General features: G+C 44.8%; 1 protein-coding gene across 1 annotated transcript in view; it reads left to right on the top strand.

Moving 5' to 3' along the window:
• VILL (villin like) overlaps positions 1-20752 on the top strand; it is a 38664-nt gene extending 17912 nt beyond the window's left edge. The window contains exons 3-20 of the mRNA XM_063303300.1: positions 247-321; positions 1182-1378; positions 1651-1759; positions 2764-2874; positions 3827-4026; positions 4716-4794; positions 5029-5127; positions 5481-5634; positions 7332-7432; positions 9580-9717; positions 10760-10918; positions 11294-11473; positions 13144-13289; positions 14353-14497; positions 15268-15456; positions 16920-16988; positions 18241-18483; positions 19994-20752. Coding sequence (XP_063159370.1) covers positions 247-321; positions 1182-1378; positions 1651-1759; positions 2764-2874; positions 3827-4026; positions 4716-4794; positions 5029-5127; positions 5481-5634; positions 7332-7432; positions 9580-9717; positions 10760-10918; positions 11294-11473; positions 13144-13289; positions 14353-14497; positions 15268-15456; positions 16920-16988; positions 18241-18483; positions 19994-20107 — 2508 coding nt within the window. The 3' untranslated portion in view covers positions 20108-20752. The remainder of the gene's footprint in view (positions 1-246; positions 322-1181; positions 1379-1650; positions 1760-2763; positions 2875-3826; positions 4027-4715; positions 4795-5028; positions 5128-5480; positions 5635-7331; positions 7433-9579; positions 9718-10759; positions 10919-11293; positions 11474-13143; positions 13290-14352; positions 14498-15267; positions 15457-16919; positions 16989-18240; positions 18484-19993) is intronic.
• The last annotated feature ends 858 nt before the right edge of the window (positions 20753-21610 follow it).

The raw sequence follows: 21610 nt of genomic DNA on the forward strand, positions 1-21610 counted from the left end.
AAGTGTGAGTTCCAGTCATAAGCAATTTTTTTCAGCACCGTTGTAAGTCTGAACCATCACTAAATGAATGGTTGTTTAGCGAGGACTACCTGTAAGTTCTTTCTTTCTCAGCACCAAACCGTTTCTGGCTGTACTATGCTAAACATTTTTTGTTTGTTCATTTGTTTATGGGATGTCTATGCCACTTTCCAAAGCATTTTACAAGGGATTCTTCCTTGGCATGTAATCTATTCTCTTCTGTTTCAGAATATGAAGATGGTGCCTATTCCTGAAAAGGCTTATGGGAGTTTCTTTGAAGGGGACTGCTACATCATATTAAATGTAAGCTATGGTGGGAAAGGGATAGTTGAACTAAATGTGTTCCGCACTAGAGGGGAAAAAAAAACAGGAGTGGTTGGGTTTAACATCTTCTGTGTACATAGTAGAAAGTAAGATCCCCAAATTTCTATTTTAAAATAAAAAAATTAACTACTGTTTTAAAATAAAATTAACTACGGATGCAGGGTCTTTGGTCTCCATCTTTTGCATTTCAAGGAATAACAGGGAAAAAATGAAATTCAATCAGCTAATTTTTTAAAAGGAGTGGCTGGCATCTCTGGATCAGCTTCCGTGTTAACCTTAATATTTGTCCCCTTAATGGAGTTCCAGCAATTCTGTCTTGCTGAAATCAAGCTGAAATCAAGCTGAAATCAACATTAAATCATGTTGGAGCATTTATAGAGGTCCAGTTGTTGCTATTGTCGTCGTTGTTTCGGTGCCTGGGAACCGCCAAAAATGACATTTTAGTAAGATTTTGTGAGGAACAAGATTTCTCTGATTTTTCAACTATTTCATATTTTAAAATACTGTATATTTTACTGGTGACTTGAGGTGGGAGAGCCTGGGTGTACCACTCTGGATTAGAGTTAGAGTGATTTTCTGTAGCAAGAAGCCAGTTTTGTCCACGGAATCTCTCCCGTCCCATCATTTCATCCTCCTAAAACTGAACCCAGAAAAAGAAAATGCATGAGACTCCAAGAGAAACCTTACTCTTTCATACAACCTCCTAGCATCTCATACTGTGCTTTGGCATTATTCTGCCATTGTTTAAAAAAAATCAGCCAGATCCTGTCTTTTCCGACCTGTTCTTTGAGCCACACCAGTTGTCAAAGTCGTTCAGCCCTGCAGTTGTTCTCTTCCAGAAGTCAAAGACGCAGCATGGCTTTGCCACCGATCTCCACTACTGGATTGGGCGCGATGCCACCCAGGATGAGCAAGGGGCCGCTGCTTTCTATGTGACCCAGCTGGACGATGCCCTGGGGGGGAGAGCTGTGCAGCACCGAGAGGTCCAAGGATACGAATCAGCTGCATTTAAAAGTTATTTCAAAAAAGGCATAATGTGAGTGATGGGAACCATGACACTTGCACATGATGTGAACAAAGACTGCTAATCCCCCATTTCATTTGTTTTATTTTTGTTCACCTGTTCAACAATATGCTAATGACCATGACGTCTAATAACCTATTCTTTTTTTAAAAGCAAGATTCTAACTAGCTCTGTGGCCCTATGGGGAATACACTTCTATCAACTCTTCTTTAGAGCAGGCATGCGTTTTTCTAAAAGCCCCCCCCCCCCCGCTATGATTAACTATGAAGGCTTGTTTCCAACAGCTACAAGAAGGGGGGAGTTGCTTCAGGATTCAAGCACGTTGAGACAAACACGTACAACATCAAACGACTCCTTCACGTTAAGGGCAAGAAGCATGTGTCCGCGACAGAGGTAAGGAAAGAGAAGCCTGCTTTCCCCACCCTCAAAATACATCTAATATATTTGCATTAGCAAACTAAACCTCAAAGGATGCAGTTGTAAGCCCCACCAGGTAGACCAGACATGAGCTTCACAGAAAGGCTAAACCTATTTTTATTGGGACTGTAATAACAGAATCTTCCAAGTCTGATTGTGTTGCATCCCCTTCCTATACCTATGTGAATTAGGAAGGTATCTGTTTGAGCTGCTTACACATACTTTCTGCTTGGTTGGACTTAAGCCATGTTTTTACCCTTGTCTTTCTGGTAACGGATCTGACCTATCTCTGTCAAGGTTATCTTCCTTACTCGGGCCCTCCCCCACCCATCAGCAGCCACTTACTTGCCTGTGGGCCTGGGACTTGCAACTTCCTGCCGGCTTCCCCACTGACTTTGATTGTGGGAAGCCGGCAAGAAGTTGCCTTGCCTAACGACCATGGGATTCAGTTAACAACAGCAACCAGGACTGCAGGGATTGCCGTTGCTAAGCGAAGTAGTTGCGGTTTACAACCACATTGCTTAGTGATGGAAATTCCAGTCCCAATTGCCATCGTAAGTTGAGGACTACCTGTATGGTAAATGAAATGAATAAATAAATGAATAACTCCACAGATATTCTGTCTGTCTGTCTCTCTGTCTCTCTGGGTCTGTCTGTCTCTCACCCATATAAGATGGCATAAATACAACACTGTCAGAGGTCTCTGAGACTACGTGGGTTCCCAGTCAGCATCTGCTAAATCAATTTTCAGGCCATTTTAAATTCACGGACTCTGGAACCGATAGGACCTCAGACATGATTGGGATGATTCCTTCTGTATGTTTGGATTTCGTCATTTGAATACCAGAGTCACTGCGAATTGAATCCAGCGAGTTTCAGTTCTGAATGGGTTGATCTCAGCTCACTCAGCACACTCCTGTCTCTTACTGAACTCTTCATGATTTCCTGGTGACCATCCAATTTCTTTTACCTCCCAACAGGTTGATCTTTCTTGGGACAGTTTCAATAAAGGCGATGTCTTTCTGTTAGACCTTGGTAAAGTGTTGATCCAGTGGAATGGACCTTCCTGCAATGTCGCTGAGAAATCGAGGGTCAGTGTGATAATTGGGGAATAACACCTTGATGCAGTTTTGGGGAGTTAGAATGCTAACAAACGTTATAAAAACATAAGCAGGGCCCTGCTGGATCAGCCCCCTGGCCCATCTAGTCCAGCCATCTGTTCTCCCAGTGGCCCACCAACTACCCAAGAAAGCCGAAGAGTCTCCCAGCAGATGGCCTCCAGAGGCTGTCCCGCTGCCATCAAAGCTAAGAGCCACTGATCCCCAGGACTTCCACGAACGGGTCCAACCCCTTTTGGAAGCCAACCAAGCTGGCTGCCAGCACCACATCTCATGGTACTGAATCCCAAAGCTGAGTTACACCTTGTGTACAAGGAAGGTTTGTGGAGTCGAGGAAGGCCACAAAGGTGGAAAAGGGCCCGGCCGATGTCAGAGGGCTCTGGGGGAGGGAATGCTGAGAATGACCGCAACACTTTACCGTGCTCTCCAGACTGACAGACGGGCAAGATTCAACTGGTGTGTCTGAGGATAACCTCTCCAAATTGAAGCAGGTTGGGGCCAAAACCAGTGCAGAGGCAATGTTTCTAATCCGGTGCTCTGCAGGTGCAATGGAAGTCCATGTCCATAAATTTCCAGCTATCTTGGGAGTTTTGAGAGCTGATGTCCCAGCAAAGAGTCCCTTTTGGGAGATGGGCGGTGATAAATTTGATTAATAAATAAAATAAAATAAAATAAAGTAATAAATAGATTCCCCAGTGGACTGAGCTGAGAAGCCTCCGCTCCTCATTTGGCCCCTGAACCGACAGTTCCTCGTCCTGAGCCGAATTCTTAGCTTTTTAATTCTCAAAGGTCTTCTTACGATATGAAGTTGGTTTCATCAAGCAGGGTCTTCTCGCTGGCTTGGGTCTCCCAGCCTTGAGAAACGATACCATCGCTGAGAGAGGCTCATGGTTTTCACTGCTCATGTCTTTTCGTTACTGGCCAGGGAATGATCTTGGCACGAAGCATCCGGGATGGCGAGAGAGGCGGGCGTGCCCAAATTGGCATCGTCGACAACGAGAAAGATTGTCCAGAGCTCATGCAGATCATGAAGGCGACACTGGGAGAGAGGACCCGAGAGATCAGAGACCCACTTCCCGATGAAAAAGCAGATGAACATCAGAAAGCCAATGTCCGCCTTTACCAGTAAGTTTCCGTCTTTCACAGATTTGGAGAGGTATTTTTCCTTTTTACTGATTAAAAGGGCCCAAGCCTGCAGTTAGGTAGGAAATAAGTGCAGAAAAATGAATTCTGCAAGTGTGAAATCCTGAATTCGGGGGGGAGAAGGGACATCTAATTAATCTGCTTCATATGGCTATCGAATATTAAATTTTGTGACCTTGTCTGGGATTGGAAGCTAAGCAGGTTCAGCCAGGTCAGTACTTGGATGGGAGATCTCCAGGAAATATCAGAGCTGTAGGCTAGACTTCATAAATACCACTTCTGTACTATTGCTAAGAAAACTGCATGGATGTGTCCAGAGAGTCATCAGATTTTGGCTGATCTGGAAAAAGCTAAGCAGGGTTGGATGTGGCCAGGACTTGGATGAGAGACCAAACTGGCTAGTCCAGAAAACATTCCAGAAAAAAGGCAAAAACCCTTTCCATCTTATTGCCAAGATAACTGCATGGATGAACTGTGGAGTCGGAAAAGAACCTGAGGATCTTCTACAACACGGCTTCTCCATCTCAGCAAGTTTAAGATCTGTGGCCTTCAACTCCCAGAATTCCACAGCCAGCAGTGGAATTCTGGGAGTTGAGGGCCACAGATCTTAAACTTGCTGAGATGGAGAAGCACCGCTCTAAAGTATTTACACTGCCCGCTTCTCCTCACAGTGTGTACGAAAATGGCAAAGATCTTGTGGTTCAAGAAATTGCAACCCGGCCCCTCACCCAAGACCTCCTGAGTCACGAGGTAAGATACGCAACGGCTGATCTGTTGGGTGCCCCACAAAAGGGACATCCCAATGTAAAAGATGTCAGTTCTGATCTGGGAATCTCAGGTTGAAATCCCATGATATTTTTCTCCCTTTTCCCTCTTCCTCCTCTTTGTTTATCTTCTCTTCCTCCTCCTCCTTCCCACGTTCTTCTCCTTCTCTTCTTCCCCCTTCTCCTTCTCTTCTTCCCCCTTCTCCTTCTCCTTCTACAGGATTGTCACATTTTAGACCAGGGAGGTTTTAAAATCTACGTCTGGAGAGGAAAAGATTCCAGCAAGGAAGAAAAAAAGGCCGCTTTTAGTCGGGCAGTGGTAAGTTGTCTGCTGAAACAGGCTCGGGAAGCATCTTAATTTATAAGACGTTTGAATTTCTGCTCATGAAGACAATGATTCTCTCAGGCGGGCCTACCTTGCAGGGTTGTAAGGAGGATAAGAGCATGGATAATAAATGCAATCAATAAATCCCAAGCCAGGACCCCAAAGACGGTGTTGCCGAAGGAAATGCTGTTCCTTGCATCTTAAGCCAGCCAGTTCCTTTTTCTGTTCGTAGTTGTGGAATTTTACTTTTCCTTTGGCACCTTGTTGGAGTTGCTAAAACACACTCTCTCTCTCTCATTCTGTGTGTGTGTGTGTGTGAATGTGTGTGTGTGTTGGAATCCTCCTAGGGCTTCATCCAAGCCAAGGGATATCCTCCGTCTACAAATGTCGAAGTTGGAAATGATGGAGGAGAGTCAGCCATGTTTAAACAGCTCTTCCAGAAGTGGACAGACAAGTATGAGACTCAAGGACTTGGCAAAGTCTACACCACTGGCAAAATTGGTGAGATAGAACTCCTAACCCTGCCCACCGCCTGAATGCGCTTTTCATCCCCACTGAGGAGAGAAGGGGATTTTCTCCCAATGTCACAATGACCTTTTGCTCCAGCAGATGATAGCACCTAGCCAATCTTGAAAAAGCTAATCAGGTCCAGACCTAGTTAATCTTTGGATGGGAGGCCACCAGGAAATCCCACAAGCGTAGGCTAGACTGGGAAGCTGAAAAACATCCCAGAAGAGGACAAGAGGAAACTACTTCCATATCATTGCCAAGAAAAGTGTTCGGATATGTTCAGCTCAAAAGAGACTTCAGTTTCCCCCCAATCTTATAATCCAGATTTCTCAGAAAAACTTAAGCCTTGCTAGCTATACTTGCAGAGACACGTATAAGGCGATGAACAATTAATTTCACCAATGTTCTAAATGGAAATTAGTGCTTATACAATGCATCCTTAACTTGTGGAACTCTCTGCTACAAGATTACAGAGGACAACTAGCTAACATGGCACAAATTCAGGGAAGTCATTCGGTCTATCAAGAACTGTTAAATTGTTTAGAGCTGTTTGTTCAGGTTGAACATACTTTTGTTTTTCTTTCCAGTGTAGTCTTGGCTGTCTATAAAAATCCAAGGCCAGTCATCTAAACTTCAATATGATGGTGGGGGGAGATTTCCTCCTTGCTAATAAAATCTGAAATGTGTCCTTGTCGATTCATATTTGAATGCCCGTATATAAACGATTTCTGGAATTTCAGCCTGCTTGAACTGAGTGATTTCAAGGTTGTTTTTTGCTTTGGAAAACCAAACTGAGCTCAGATGTCCTCCCGTGGAGATCCTTTATGAGATAGTTGGCCCATTTAGAATTTTGGAAATATATCCTGGCTTTGTCACAAAATGGCTGGTGGAAAGACTTGTTCACAGCCTGTCATCCTTGCCTGTTTCTCCTCTTGATTAGAAGGGTTGGACACTCCCAAATCAAGAGGCGAAACAGAGGCAAGGATGACAGGCCTTGGATAAATCTTTCCACCAGCCATTTTGGACACTTCCAAATTGAGTGCTATCCTGCCCATTCCTTTTCACTTCACTTAGAAAAACGGATGGTGTCCCGTTGGGGCCCAGAAACCCTTTCTTGGAAACAGAGATGATACTCTACATTCTGGCACTGTGTTTTGCAACAGCTTCCCAATTTTTAAAGAGTCAAGTCAAGGGAGAGGAAGAGGGAGGTGAGCATCAAGGGATGCATTTGGGGACACTGCTGTAGAGAGTTAAGGAAGATGACCTTGACAGAGATAGGCAGATTCATTACCAAAGTGACAAGGGAAGAACATGGCTTAAGTCCAAAACAAGAAAAAGATATGTACAAGCAACTCAGACAGAGACCTCCCTAATTCACATGAGTATAAGGGTGGTGGTGGTGGTAAAGCACAGTCCAACTGGAAAGATTCTGTTACTACAGTACAGCCACTATTAATAAAATAATAAATCAACATTGTGGAGTTGATATCTTGATTTGGCCTACATAGTGGGGCTATGCGATAATGCTCAGTGCCATAACGACTGGATTTCTGCAGCATTTGCACAATATGACTGGTGTTCCCCTTCCTTCAAAACTATGCAGAAGCCCAGCTGTTAACACACGTGTGTTGCTGAAAATTCTTCGATGGCCTGTTTTGTTGAGACGTATGTTCTTGTATTACGTGCAGCCAAAGTGGATCAAGTTAAATTTGACACCACTCAATTATACGCGAGACCAGAAATGGCCGCTGAAGAAAGGATGGCGGATGACGCCTCTGGACAAATTGAGGTGAGACATTTAAATAATCATAATTGTCATGATGTTTGTAGTTCCATTTGACCTCATGGAAGCAGTTTAGTGCTCTGCCTAAACTGAAACAAAAATGTAGTAATGATAGTTTTACTTATTCTGGCATATAACTAACAAGAATGAAGGAATAAAAGAACAATTGGAACAATAAGATAGTACAATTAATTACAGCATCATTCTATAAAATAAGAACCCTTTAAACTAAAAGATCCAGGACAGAGAATATTAATCTCTATACATACGAAGTGATAGGTAAGATTTTATTCTTATGTAATTATGATGGGAGGTTTTTGTTGTGAGAAATACCACGCCCAAAGTTCTTTGTTCATTATTATAAAAAAGCCAATATTTCTTCAAACGAGCCACACAAAATCCATCCGTGCCCTATTAAAACAGGGCAGTGAGATGTAGAGAATTAGGCTTCTCTTTTCGCTGAAGGAGATACTTACTACTTAGTAGTATCTACGACGTCTACTGCACTCTCTTGGTGGTAAATGATACAAGAGTTTTGAAGCCACCTGCAGATTACAGTCGATCATGGGCAAAGATGGGGCGAGAAGGGCATCCTTCAGCTATAAATGAATGATTATGTGCTATCAAGTCAGTGTCAACATAGGTGGACCTTTTCTAGGATGACCTGTCCACAATCTGCTCTTTGGGTCTTCCTTGGGTACACCATTGGAAGACCTGAAGGACCAGGTTAGGGACAGATTGTTATGGAGAAAATCCGTCTGTGTGGTTGCTAAGAGTCAACTACAGCTTGATGGGACGTAATCAATCAATCAATGAATTTTAAATTTAATAGGCAGGAGGCTTTTGAAAACACAGGTGCTTTTTGTGTGATCTTGGGCTTGAACCAAGGGTGGCTAAAGGAACCTGAGAGTCTGTGTTTTGATACGATACGGTTTTATATGTGGTAATACTGTTGGCTGTATTTGGCTGTTTGATCTATTGACATTTTTATTATTGTGTTAGGCTTTCCTGCACTGCTGTTTGTAAGCTGCTTAAAGTGGAATGGCTGAAGCAGCGTCAAAGCGCAGTGAACAAATAAACAAATAAATAAAGCAGGCGGGCAAAGTCTGGAGCCAGAAGATTCACATTGGAAAATGAATACTCCCAGTAATTAGGCCCAACGGTCCCCAACCTGGTGTCTGCCAGATGTGGTGGACCATAACTCCCATTCTTCGCAACCAACTTTCTGGCTGGGTTCCCCCCGCCAGAGAAATCAGGCTGCCCTGGGACTGACTGAAACCCTGAGGGGCATTGCCTGAGCATGACCAAGCCAAGCCCTTCTGCCAATGTGGGGCCTATTATTTTGGGCACAGGTTGCATTCTAGGCCTTGCCATCGAGTCTGGTTGTCCTGGGATTAGGGCTACACATGTTGTGTGAATGTAATCGTAATATAACTTTATTGATTAGTCAGTTGAGCATATCAAAAAGCTGGGCATCGGCCACAATAAGATATAGTACCATAAGTCAGATAAAATGCAATAAGATAAGATAAAATATACTAAGGTGAGATAAAATACGCTATAATACAGTAGGGTAAAAAAGAGATAAAAGAGTAAGACAAAAGTGTAAGATACAATAAAATGAGTAATAAAATACAAGAACAATATGTGTCTAGGTGAATTCATCACCTTTACATGCCACCTCAGTGTGTTCTATAAATTGTGTTCTCAATTGGACAGCCCTAACTATAAACTTAGGGGATGCGGTGGCGCTGCGGGTTAAACCGCTGAGCTGCTGAGCTTGCCGATCGGAAGGTTGGCGGTTCAAATCCGTGTGACGGGGTGAGCTCCCGTTGCTAGTCCCAGCTCCTGCCAACCTAGCAGTTCAAAAACATGCCAATGTGAGTAGATGAATAGGTACCGCTTCGGCGGGCAGGTAACGGCGTTCCGTGTAGTCATGACCACAGAGGAAGTGTCTTCGGACAAACGCCGGCTCTTCGGCTTTGAAACGGAGATGAGCACCGCCCACTAGAGTCGGACACAACTGGACTTAACGTCAGGGGAAACCTTTACCTTTACCCTAACTATAAACTTAACAGTTCTATTGACCACATATGTATTTGTGCCCTGTAGGAAGTATGTTGTGTGAATGCCCCATCTGGATTTCTTTTCAGGTATGGCGGATTGAGAATCGGGAGATGATTCCAGTCAATCCCAAGACCTATGGCCAGTTTTATGGGGGTGACTGTTACCTTGTCTTGTATACCTACATGAAGTTGGGCAAACCTCATTACATTATCTACATGTGGCTTGTAAGTTTAAAAAAAACTGATTGATAGATGTCATTGTTGGGTAACCCCACTGGTGGGACGGCTCTAGACCAGATGATTGGTTAGTCTCCTATTTTTCAGGTTGTTACCTATGTTAGAACCAGCCTACACCTGAGATCACAGAGCCCTAGGCACTGGGAGAATCAAATTGACTAACTCTTGCTACCAAGGCGCATAATTTTCTTCTCTTTGGCAAAATATATCCATGGTTCTTTCCCTGCTGAGGTGTATAAAATCATGCATGGCCTGAAGAAAAAGAACAAGGTGAAGCTTTTCTTCCCCTTTGGAAACTCCACGATTAGGGGTCATACAATGAAGCTTAGAAAGAGATTTAGAACAGACAAAAGGAAGCATAAAATTAACCCCATGGAGCTCAGGACCACAAGATGTGGCTAGTAACTGGGTGGCTTTAAAGGGGAATTGGATACCTTCATGGAGGTCTATGAGTGTTGAAGACTTCATGATACCTCCAGATACCAGATGCAGAGGAACAGTGGTGGAAAGGGGGGTGTCTGTCTTTTTTTCCTGCCTCCCAGCATCTCAGAAGCATCTGGATGGCCACTATGAGAAACAAAATGCTGGACTTGGAGCGACTTGATCTGATCCAGCAAGGCTACCCTTAAGTTCTTATTGGAAGGAGATTTAGAACAGGCAAAATAATGTATTTCGTCACACAGGACATAATTAACCTGTGGACCATGAGATGTGTTGACCCCTAACAGGATGGCTTTAAAGGGCAGTCAGGTAAATTCTCAAACAGGTCTATGAGTCTTGAAGACTTCATGTTACCTTCAGTTTGAGGGGAGTCTGTTACTACATCTTCTCTTTGTGAGCAACCCAGCAGCATCTGGATGGAGAAACAAAATGCTGGTCAATGATGGACCTTGACCTGATCCAGCAGGGCTATTCTTCTCTTCTTCCTCTTGTGCTCTGACAATCCCTCATGCTTTGGACAACTGACCATTTTTGCTACTCTGTTTGGATCTTGGAAAAGGGAGCTCCAATCTCATCTTTTCCTCCCTAGGGCCGCCATGCTTCGGTGGACGAAATTACAGCTTGTGCTATCAACGCTGTGGAGCTGGACAAGAAATATGGGGATGAGCCAGTCCAGGTTCGAGTGACAATGGGGAAGGAACCCCGACATTTCCTTGCTATCTTCAAGGGGAATTTGATCATTTATGAGGTACAAACTGCCTTGGCAAGACCTTCCTGTTATAGAGGATCAGCCTTTCTTTGCTTCTCTTCTCAGCTCGGGTGGATGTGATTGTCCAGAGCATCTGGAGGCCTATGCTGACATTATCCTGATGCTGTTTTGTTGTTGTGAAAAGGGTGACTAACCTTGCTTGTTTTGGTGGGAAGAAAAAGCTCACCCTGATGAGAATGCTCTCTCCTATGGATCCCCTTTGTCCTGCAGGGTGGGATTCTTCTACTTCAATCCCATTTCCATCTTGTTGTGGAAAAGCATCTGAAGGAATCCAAGTGGCGACCATCTCTGATTAGCTGCTTAGTCATGTTTGGTTCTGGGTCATCACATTTCACTGCCTGATTGACTTTCTAGGGAGGCATCAGCCGTGGCCAGAAGAACGAACCTGAACCAGCTGTCCAGCTCTTCCAGGTGAGAGGTGCAGCAGCATTCAACACCAAAACGGTGGAGGTCCCAGCCCGAGCTTCTTCTCTCAATTCCAACGATGTCTTCCTTCTCAAGACCAACCAAGTGTGTTACCTGTGGTGTGGGAAGGTAAATGAATAGTGTGACTATGGAAAATTAGATTTTCAAGGCGTCTGGCTCATGCCCCAGTAAAGCACTCCTCCATATCAGCTCCTTGACCTAAACAAAGCAGTTTTAAGCACTGTCCACTCCACTCCTCTGAGTTGAGGACAGTTCCTTCTCAACTCAAGACGAACATGCTATTTGATCAGCACAATACCCTGTAAACCAAGGATGGGCAACTTCTGACCAGGCAGTGCTCAGTGTTTCTCAGAGGGCCTGTAATGGTATGTGGGAAAAACCTTGGGAGACAGGGCAAAGAGACGCTGGCTAGGGAAGGGTCAGATAAGAGACGGCATCGCCTGCAGATGGATAGTGGGTGGGGCAAGAGGCTCAGAAGGGACCCTCCCTAGATTCTTGGGCTGTAAAGGAGACATGGGTGGGGGGAGAATTTTACTTTCAGACTTGCAAGATTCTGTCAGTGTAGCTTTACAATAAAGTAGAATTTGCTCATCTGGTTGTGCTTCCTGTCTGGTCTACTGGGAAGGCTGACATCAATCATGCAAATCTGAAATTACAAATTTCCCACCATCTCCTTCACAGTGTGAGAAGTTAGGGAGGGTCCCTTTTGAGCCTCTTACTCCTCCCATTATGCAGCTGTGGGCTATGCCCTCTCTTATCTGACTGTTCCCTAGGCAGCATCTCTTTGCCCCATCTCCCAAGCTCTTTCCCACTCACCATTGCATCACCCTCCCCTTCAGACTCATCCCCCCTCTTCCCGCCATCTCCTTTACAGCCCAAGAAACTAGGGAGGGTCCCTTCTGAGCCTCTTTCTCCACCCACTATGCAGCTGTGGGCTATGACCTCTCTTATCTGACTGTTCCCTAGGCAGCACCTCTTTGCCCCGTCTCCCAAGGTCTTTCCCACATACCATTACATCACCCTTCCCTTCAGACTCATCCCCCCTCCCCACCCTCTCCTTTACAGCCCATGAAACTAGGGAGGGTCCCTTCTGAGCCTCTTGCTCCACTTACTCTCCAGCTGTGGGCTAAGCCCTCTCTTACCTGACCATTCATTTGGCAGCATCCCTTCACCCCGTCTCCCAAGGTCTTTCCCACATACCAATGCAGGACCATAGCAAGTGGGTTGATGATGTGAAGTGGCAGGGATTTTCTATCTTTCTCACATGGGGGAAGACCCGGTTGAATTCTTTGAAAGCTACTTTAAGGCATGTTTAGAAGGTAAGCTACAGTTTTCTCGGTAGGCCACCTCAAAGGGGCAAGAAAATGTGCCACTAACTTTTTTTGTGGTTGTTGCTGAAAGCAAGTTTCAAACCCTCTAGTAGGAAACAAGTCAACTGGATTTTTTGGATGTGTGCTTTAGCTTCCCCATCTCCTGCCTCCTTTATGGGCAAGTATGCTAAGGCAGGTCCTTCTTTGATGGTCTTTCTAACCCTCTCGTGATAAACGGGGCTGCTAGCTAGCCATTTAGAAGCTACAAGCAGAATGCCCATCTGCTCCTCTTCTGCAGGGTTTGGCAAACACCTGCTCACATTCTCAGGGTCACAGGATTCCTTTACAGCAGCTTGGGAGCTGCAGGAGGTGAAGGGAACTGGGAGTGGCTTTGGAAGGTTAAAGGAGGATGGGTTCTGGGAAGATGGTGCAGTGACTGAATCCACCTTGACCTGGATTTTCTGTTAGGGATGCAGTGGGGATGAGCGAGAAATGGCCAAGAGTGTGGCTGATGTCATCTCCAAGTGGGATAAACAGACCGTTCTGGAGGGACAGGAACCAGCTGAATTTTGGGTTGCCCTTGGAGGCAAAGCTCCCTACGCCAGTGACAAGAGGTAAGATCTACTAGGCTTGCTTGTCACATCAGGTTCCCTTCTCCTCCTCCTCCTCATCTGTCTTCTCCTTCTCCTTATCTATCTTCTCCTTCTCCTTCTCCTTCTCCTCCTTCTCTATCTTCTCCTTCTCCTTCTCCTCCTTATCTATCTTCTCCTTCTCCTTCTCCTCATCTATCTTCTTCTCCTCCTTCTTCTTCTCCTTCTCCTTCTCCTCCTTATCTATCTTCTCCTTCTCCTTCTCCTCCTTATCTATCTTCTCCTTCTCCTTCTCCTCCTTATCTATCTTCTCCTTCTCCTCATCTATCTTCTCCTTCTCCTTCTCCTCCTTATCTATCTTCTCCTTCTCCTTCTCCTCATCTATCTTCTCCTTCTCCTCCTTATCTATCTTCTCCTTCTCCTTCTCCTTCTCCTTCTCCTTCTCCTCTTCTTCATCTTCACCATCTCCTCATCTCCTCAAAAGGCAGGAGTATCTGCAAATATCTATTGGGTCTGAAACTTTGTTTTCATGAAGATTAGAGAGAGGCATGCTCTCAACACTGCTCTGGGAAGCCCATTGCATCTTACAGCCAGCAGAGCCTTCTGGCCATCTGCTGGCGACTCTTCTGGCTGTGGAATTCCCAATGGAAGCTTTGAGACGGTGCCCAATGCCTTGGCCAGAAGAATCATGTTGCCTTCTTCATGTTGAGGAGGAGAACTGAGTTGATTCAACGGAGGTAAAGAGAATTGCACTGGGGCAGGGACAGGCTGCATTGCACAAGGCCTTATGTGTAGCCGTATAATGCCGCTGGACAGCTGGGAAAAGGTTTAGCTTTGTATGTTTGATTTCAACACGCTCACAGGGGAAGTATCGCCTGTTTTGGAATGCTCAATGATGTCAGCTGCAAGGAGTAGGTCCAAATCATTGAAATAACATTTTAATGGGGATCTCTATGAGCGTTGCCAGTCAGGGAACCAAGAACCTAACTTCCTTCCCTGTCCTGTAAGAGTCTGTTCCGGTGTAGAATATGGAAACAAGTGCGCTTCACCTCTCCCCTCTCCCCTCCCCAACACTGCACTGTGAAAGGTTCCAGGAACAAGTCCCCCACTATCAGCCTCGCTTGTTTGAGTGCTCCAATCAGACTGGGCGGTTCATCATGACCGAAATTGTGGATTTTGGCCAGGAGGACTTGGATGAAGATGACGTCATGCTGCTGGATACTTGGGAAGAGGTCAGTACAGGCTGGATTGCACCGATCCTGCATGCGTGGCACCCCTGGCGCAGCCACCAGCTTTTCTGGGTGAATTTAAATTTTCAGTCCAGGATTAAAAGGATGACCAACTTGAAATAAACCAGCAACCATCTCATTAAAGAAAGAGCTTTCCTTAGTATTACTCCATGCGTTAATGAAGATTAAGTACAGTGGCTTTCCAGATTGGATGTTGGGACTACAACTCCCATAAATCTTAGCCAGATGGCTAGGGACCGAAGTCCAATTAAGGGATCAAGATCTTGATTTTAAAAAGTCTTAACCATGCGCCTCTTCTATGTACAAAGCATTTACACTTCCTTACACACATCTGGAGTGCCACGTTTCCCAAATTGGTGGCTTCCAGATACGTTGGACTACAGCATAGTCTCACTGGGGGTTTGGGGGGTTTAGTATACCCATTGTGGGGGGCATCAGATGGCAAAGTCTATGGCAGTGTTTCTCAACCTGGCAACTTTAGGAGGTGTGGACTTCAATTCCCAGAATTGCTGGGTGGGGAATTCTGGGAATTGAAGTCCACACCTCTTAAAGTTGCCGCGGTTGAGAAACACTAACCTATGGTATTGTAGTTTGCCTAACCACAACTGTTAGCACCACCTAATGGTGAATATAGGAATTACATCCTCTCTTCCCCCAACCTTCCAACAGAAAAAGCATCAAGAATGAATATATTTATTCAGAACTTTCTAGCTTTTTTTCTTCCAACTCGCTCCCTCTTTCCCCTCCTTCAGATTTTCCTTTGGGTTGGGAAAACTGCCAACAACTATGAAAGGACAGAGTCCATTTCTGCAGCCAAAGAGTATCTGAAGACTCACCCGGCGGGGAGAGATGCAGCAACCCCGATCATCATGGTCAAACAAGGTCATGAACCCCTGAACTTCACGGGTTGGTTCACTGCCTGGGACCCCTACAAGTGGAGTGTAAGTAACACTGATATACTGTTCTCATCAAAGAACAATCTCGTAGTCACCTTAAACTTTAGTAAAAATTGCTCATTATCCTTCCTGTGCCTTACTGAAAAGTCTTACATGAAAACTCAAGCCTTGCAAACCATGATGGGCAGTGAAGACCAATACAGGCAGTCCTCACTTAACAACCACAATTGGGACCATAATTTTGGTTGCCAAGCAAAGCAGTCATTAAGTGAATCCAACTGAATTTTAAGACCTTTTTTGCAGCAGTCGTTAAGCAAATCACTGTGGGTGTTAAGTGAACCATATGGTCGTTGAGCAAATCATGTGGTTCCCCATTGATTTTGCTTGCCAGAAGCTGGCCAGAAAGTTCGAAAATGGCGTTCACGTGACCATGGGACGCTGCAACGGTCATAAATGTGAACTGGTTGCCAAGTGCCCAAATCATGATCATGTGACTGCGGGGGTGCTGCAACGGTTGTAAGTGTGAGGACCAGTCGTAAGTCAGTTTTTTCAGCACTGTCATAAGTCTGAACTGTCACTAAACAAATGGTCATTAAGCAAGGACTACTTGTATTGTGTCTGGGGATGATCATGGCATATGGAAGATTGCGACACATTTGTGACATTAAGTTCAGAATGGAAGACTTGATCATGTGACTTGAAGAGAAAATGTAGGTCTCATCATGAATGAAAGAGCGCCAGAGTATGGGAGAAGGTATGAACTAATGTCGTCTAGGTTGTCATGAGTATGAAAGCAAGGATCCATAGGTTGGTGATAGCTGCATGTTATGCTCTAGCAAATAGGAATAATAGAAAAAGCAAGAATGAATTTGGGGAAAAATTCCAAACGAATGCAATCCAAATGAAAAATTATTCTGAATGGAATGGTGGGAATGAGATGAGACAGTATTGAAAAAGTGACGGGGCCATTCCAAGATCAAAGAACCAATAAGAATAGTGATTTTTGTGTCCGAATTAGGATAAGTTAACCCTGGTCATTTGTGCCTCTTTGGGACATTAAAAAGGGATCTCTTCCAAATGAGATGAGGTGGTCCCTAAAGTTTCCTAAACCCTTCAGGTCTTTTAAAGGCCATCACCAAAACTTGAACGGTTCCTGGAAATAAATTAGTAACCAGCATAGCTCCTGCAGAAATGATCTAGTATAGTCCAACCGTTTTGTACCAGCTGCACTTTCCTAAGTCTCTCCAAAGATATCCCTAAATTGAGTACAATTGTAATGGTCCAACCTCAGTGTAGCTAAATAAGGATACAGTTAATGGGCTGAGAAGATGTTAATTAAAAGCATCTCTAGAAGGTCAAGCTGGCTGCCCGGTCTTCTTTCCCTGTATAATTTCCCTCTCCTTGCATCAAGGAGGTGTCCTTCAGATTTATGCCAGCAACATTTCTGTATGCCTTAATTTAACAACCCCTTCATTTTCTAAACCATGACCCTTTCTCTGCCCTCTTAGGATGGGAAGTCTTACGATCAGATGAAGAGCAGCTTAGGAGATGTCTCTTCCATATCAGAAATCACAATGGTGAGTACACCTCATTGGCTGCAGAGATGGCAGCTTCCTTAAGAAGAGAATTGGGGTGGGGGGGGTCTCTTTTCCTTCCAGGACCTGGGGTCTGACACGTAAAGCAAATGACTTAAAGGGACACCCAAACACACTCAACTTTAATCCATGTTTTTGTAATTGTCTTTATTTGCTGTGTTCAACTTCAATCTGCATTGTTAAAAAAAAAGGTATTTGCTTTGGCATGGTGAGTGACTAAAGTTTAAATGGGGGTTGAAGGTGTGGTCAGATATCACACTGGTGTTCGTCTCATGGTGTGAAAGTATGTTGGGCTGTGCGTAGGGCATCCGTTGGCCTAAATCTGGCCCTGCTCCAATCACTTGCTTGGCTTTTGCAACCAAAGTTGGACAAATCTTTAGTCTAAGATCATGGGGGTCTTTTATCCACTGGATAAAGAGCCCTCACTGGAATCTTTTATTTAAGTTCTTTTATAGCAGTGTTTTTCAACCTGGGCCACTTTAAGATGCATGGACTTCATTAAAAGGAGATCAGTTTGTGTTATCGGAAAAGTTCCCAATTTTGTAGGGCAAAAGATGGTTGCCTTCTATGAACATAGTCCGCTTGCTTGCTGTTTTCTTACAAAGTCCTTAATGTGCAGTAAGTTTTGAATGGACTAGAGCAGTGTTTCTCAACCTTGGCTACTTGAAGATGTATGGACTTCAGCTCCCAGAATTCCCTAGCCAGCACACTTGCTGGGGAATTCGGGGAGTTGAAGTCCACACATCTTCAAGTGGCCATGGTTGAGAAACACTGGATTAGAGAAAGGATGGCTTGATTCCATGCATCAATTAACACGTGGAACGCCTAGGCAGAAGTCAGCTTCAGCTGGATTTCATTCAGTTGTGGTGTGGATTGTGTCCTCCCAGGGCAACAGACAAACTGGAGGGCAAAGGGTCCATCAAATGGTTTGACAGAGCTCCATCCTCCGACCTGTTGCTATCCTTCTTCTGTCCCACAGCATTTCTTGCCTCATAATAGGGCTGGGAAACAAAGAGATCTTCTGCCTTCTTTATCTTGGTGAGGAGGTGTGAGAGCAGATCCTTGCTGATATTCTGCAGCAGGATCGTGACCACCAAATGTAACCCTGATAAGTTATATTCCTGAACATAACTGGGTATGTCTGATCAACTGAGGTTCTTTGTAGATAGACTTCTCCCACTAAGTAATGTGCAAAGTATCTCTCCGTTTCACAAGCTTTTCTATATTTTGAAAGGATCTGAAAAATGCCAACTTCAGCAACAGAAACGCCAGCAGTAAGCCCGTCACTGCCAATCCAGTCATTTCAGAGGGCCAGTCAAATCTGCAGGAAGACCAGACGCTCACTAACAGTAGTCACGTTTACAACGTCAACACACCCTTGCGAGAGACAAATGAGAACAGTGCATTTCCTAGAGACCTGCTGATTAACAAGATGGTGGATGAGCTTCCAGAAGGTGTGGACCCCACCAAAAAGGAGGTAGGGTGGTTTATCTTCCTACCTGCTTAGCATTACACAATGTAGGGTTCACACATTGTACAGTTGTGGAGTGTTGTTTAGATGTTTGTTCCAACAAGCTGATGAACTGCATCACTGGCGTGACAATGGAAGGGACCAGGTTCTCATGCATCAAGCAGAGGCTAAGTGGCCAACTTTGGGGAATTTTCTGACTTTTTCAGAAACTGTGTCTTTTCCACATACTAGGTGTGTTAACTGTTGCAGTTATATTGGAATTCCCCATCCTGGTAAACCCCATCTAGAAAGGGGCTGAGCCAACCTCTATGAACGGTGCCATATTGTGAAGGCCGCCTTACATGACAGGGATAAAGCTGTGATGTGAACCGGGAATGCACTAAAAAGTGGTATCTGCAAAATACGAATTCATGGAAGAACATTTTATCCTTGGGTTACCTTTTGAGCTGGGGCCAGCCACAACTTCTCATGTGGAAGCCAACACTTGTAGAGTGCAAGGCTTCCATTCTGGGAGGGCACACGCTGTGAACATGGCCAATACAGTAGACTCTCAGTTAACTGGAACTCAAGCAACCAGCACAAAAATCAAACCGGAAAAAAACCAGCACTCTCAAGCAACCGGCAAAAAAAAATCTGTATCTCTCTGCTGCCATCTAGTGGGTATTACCGTTTAATAGTAACTCTCAAGCAACCAGCAACTACATTTATCCAGCATCTACCAATCCCCATGGGTGCTGGTTAACTGAGAGTCTACTGTATATTGATTTTGGAAAGGAACGTATTTTTCCAAGTCTGGAGTAGTGGTGTTGTATAATCCTCCATCAGAAACTTCACCCCAAAGGCCAAAAGACGTTTGGGACTTTAAGAAATCCTTTCTAACAGGAGCAGGCAACTTCCATCAGTTTAGGAGGAGAGATGGTGGTGGAGCCAACTTCCAGTTTGAGGATCACACATTTCAAGGGGCAAAATGAGTGCCTTAACTTTATGCAAGCATAAAGTGCATCTAGTAGACTACTGTAATGGTTGCCTAATCCCAAATACTCAGTCTCACAAGCTCGGGCTTAAAGATAACTGATTTATTAAAGGAATAGTATGCAAGTACAGAGAAAGCTGAGAATGAGCAAAAGCGCGCCAAATACAAACTTAAAAGCCTTGCCTTCAATCCAGTCCCGCCCCGAGCACCCGTCAGCACGCACCCCCTCCCAGGTGCTAGGAACCGTTACACGCGCCTGGGAAAGTAACCTTGAACAGGATTGCAAACCCAAACATACATTCCAAAGATCCAAAACAAAGCAGAGTGCAGGAATGGAAAAACCCAGCCATGAGCCAGGCGGGTATACACGGAAAAACGGTTTGACATGTGAAACGTTACGATGTTAACAGAACATTGAAACGGGGAACATGACAACTACGCTTTACGCCCTTCAGCTTTATAACAATTCAGAGTTATTTATTTAGCTAATAAAGGAAGGAAGAACAACTCACCTGGGGCTCATCTTCTTCCCTCCCTCTGCAGTACTATCTGTCTGACCCAGATTTTCATGATATCTTTGGGAAGACGAAGGATGACTTTTACCAGATGCCTAAGTGGAAACAGCAAAATGAGAAGAAACAGCATGGACTCTTTTGAACCAAGGGACGGGCAGTTGGTGACACCTGAAAACAGGGATGTCTGCAAGGGGGTCATAAAGGCCAAGATGGTGGCCACAACGTGTCTCAGAAGTGCTGATGCGGGTAAAAACGTGGTGGGACTTGGATCACTCGGTGGCAACCACCATCTTGACGGTTTTGACATCCCTGCTCACAAAGAAGACGAACTTGGAGGAAAGGCGCCTGTCCCCAAACCTGAAGAGGGCGATTTTAAAACAAAATGTTCTTGAAATCAGCACTGTCAACAATAATCTTAACAAATGATTTCCTCATTCTCTCAGCCATGAAAATAGCAGCTTTTTCCCCCCTACCAGAATGGTTTCGTTTATTTGCACAAGACACGTGTGAAAGTTTGTTTTTTTTGAAATGTAGGTGCTGTACGTAAATGGAAGCAAAATGGGCCCACAGTTTGGGGAGCGATTGGCATACAATGATTACTGCATGTGATCAGGGCTTGTGAAAAGATACCACCTTCCACCTGGGTGAAACTGGGGAGGGACTGAAGGGAGAGTGAAATACCCTGAGTAAAAGTCAAGATTACTTTTAGATGCCAAACAATCAGAAATCTTACAAGGACATGGAAGAATCTAGCTGGCTGTTGTTAGAAGCAGATGCTAAGTTTCCAGTTTCCCCCATTGACGTTGCTCGTTGGAAGCCGGCTGGGAAGGTTGCAAATGGCGATCACATGACCCTGGAACACTGCATCTGTTCTGAGCTGGCTGCCAAGCACCTGACGTTGCAACGGTTGTAAGTACGAGGATCAGTCGTAAGTCACTTTTTTCAGGGCCATCTTAATTTAAACAGTCGCTAAACGAATGGTTGTAAGTCAAGGACTACCTGCACCAGAAATGGGGAGGCAGGAAGGGAGTTGCAAAATGTGGAGCAAAGGAAACCAATGCACCTCATTCTAGGAGTAAATACAAAGTTTCAGGCCCAGTTTGCTAGTAGTAAGGAAAGAAGAAACAGCAGGTGCCTCCTGGGTGTTGTATCCCAGTGGCATAACTGAAAGAGAGGCAGACATTTCCCTTTTGTTGTGGAGTCTCAACGTGCCCAGATTTAAGAGTTGTGATGGAGCAAGACTCTGAGATAAGCTTCTGGGAATTCAGCTGTACAGGGACCCTTGAGCACCTGAACTCACAGGTATGCCCCTGGCTTTGCCAACTCACAGGTATACAACAGCTTTGCCAACTCTCTGAGTTTTGAGCTCTCAGTGGGAACAAGAGAGATTGTGGACTTCCCCAATCCATCCAGTGGCCCATTGCTGGGGAAGGGATGCTAGATTAGATACCTCCATTCTATCAGCAACCTGTCAACCTCCAAGCGTGTTGAACTGCAGGTCCCAGAAGAGTCACACCAGTGGGGAATTCTGGTTACTTCCAACCCATCTTGTGGGAGTAGGTCCAGTGAGGCTGATCGACCATGGATGGACATGGGAAGTGGTGGTGGGGCCAATGATGACCCCTGTGTCATGACATCATGGTGC

This window comes from Candoia aspera, chromosome 4 (assembly GCF_035149785.1).
Source record: "Candoia aspera isolate rCanAsp1 chromosome 4, rCanAsp1.hap2, whole genome shotgun sequence".
NCBI classification, from domain to species: Eukaryota; Metazoa; Chordata; class Lepidosauria; order Squamata; family Boidae; genus Candoia; species Candoia aspera.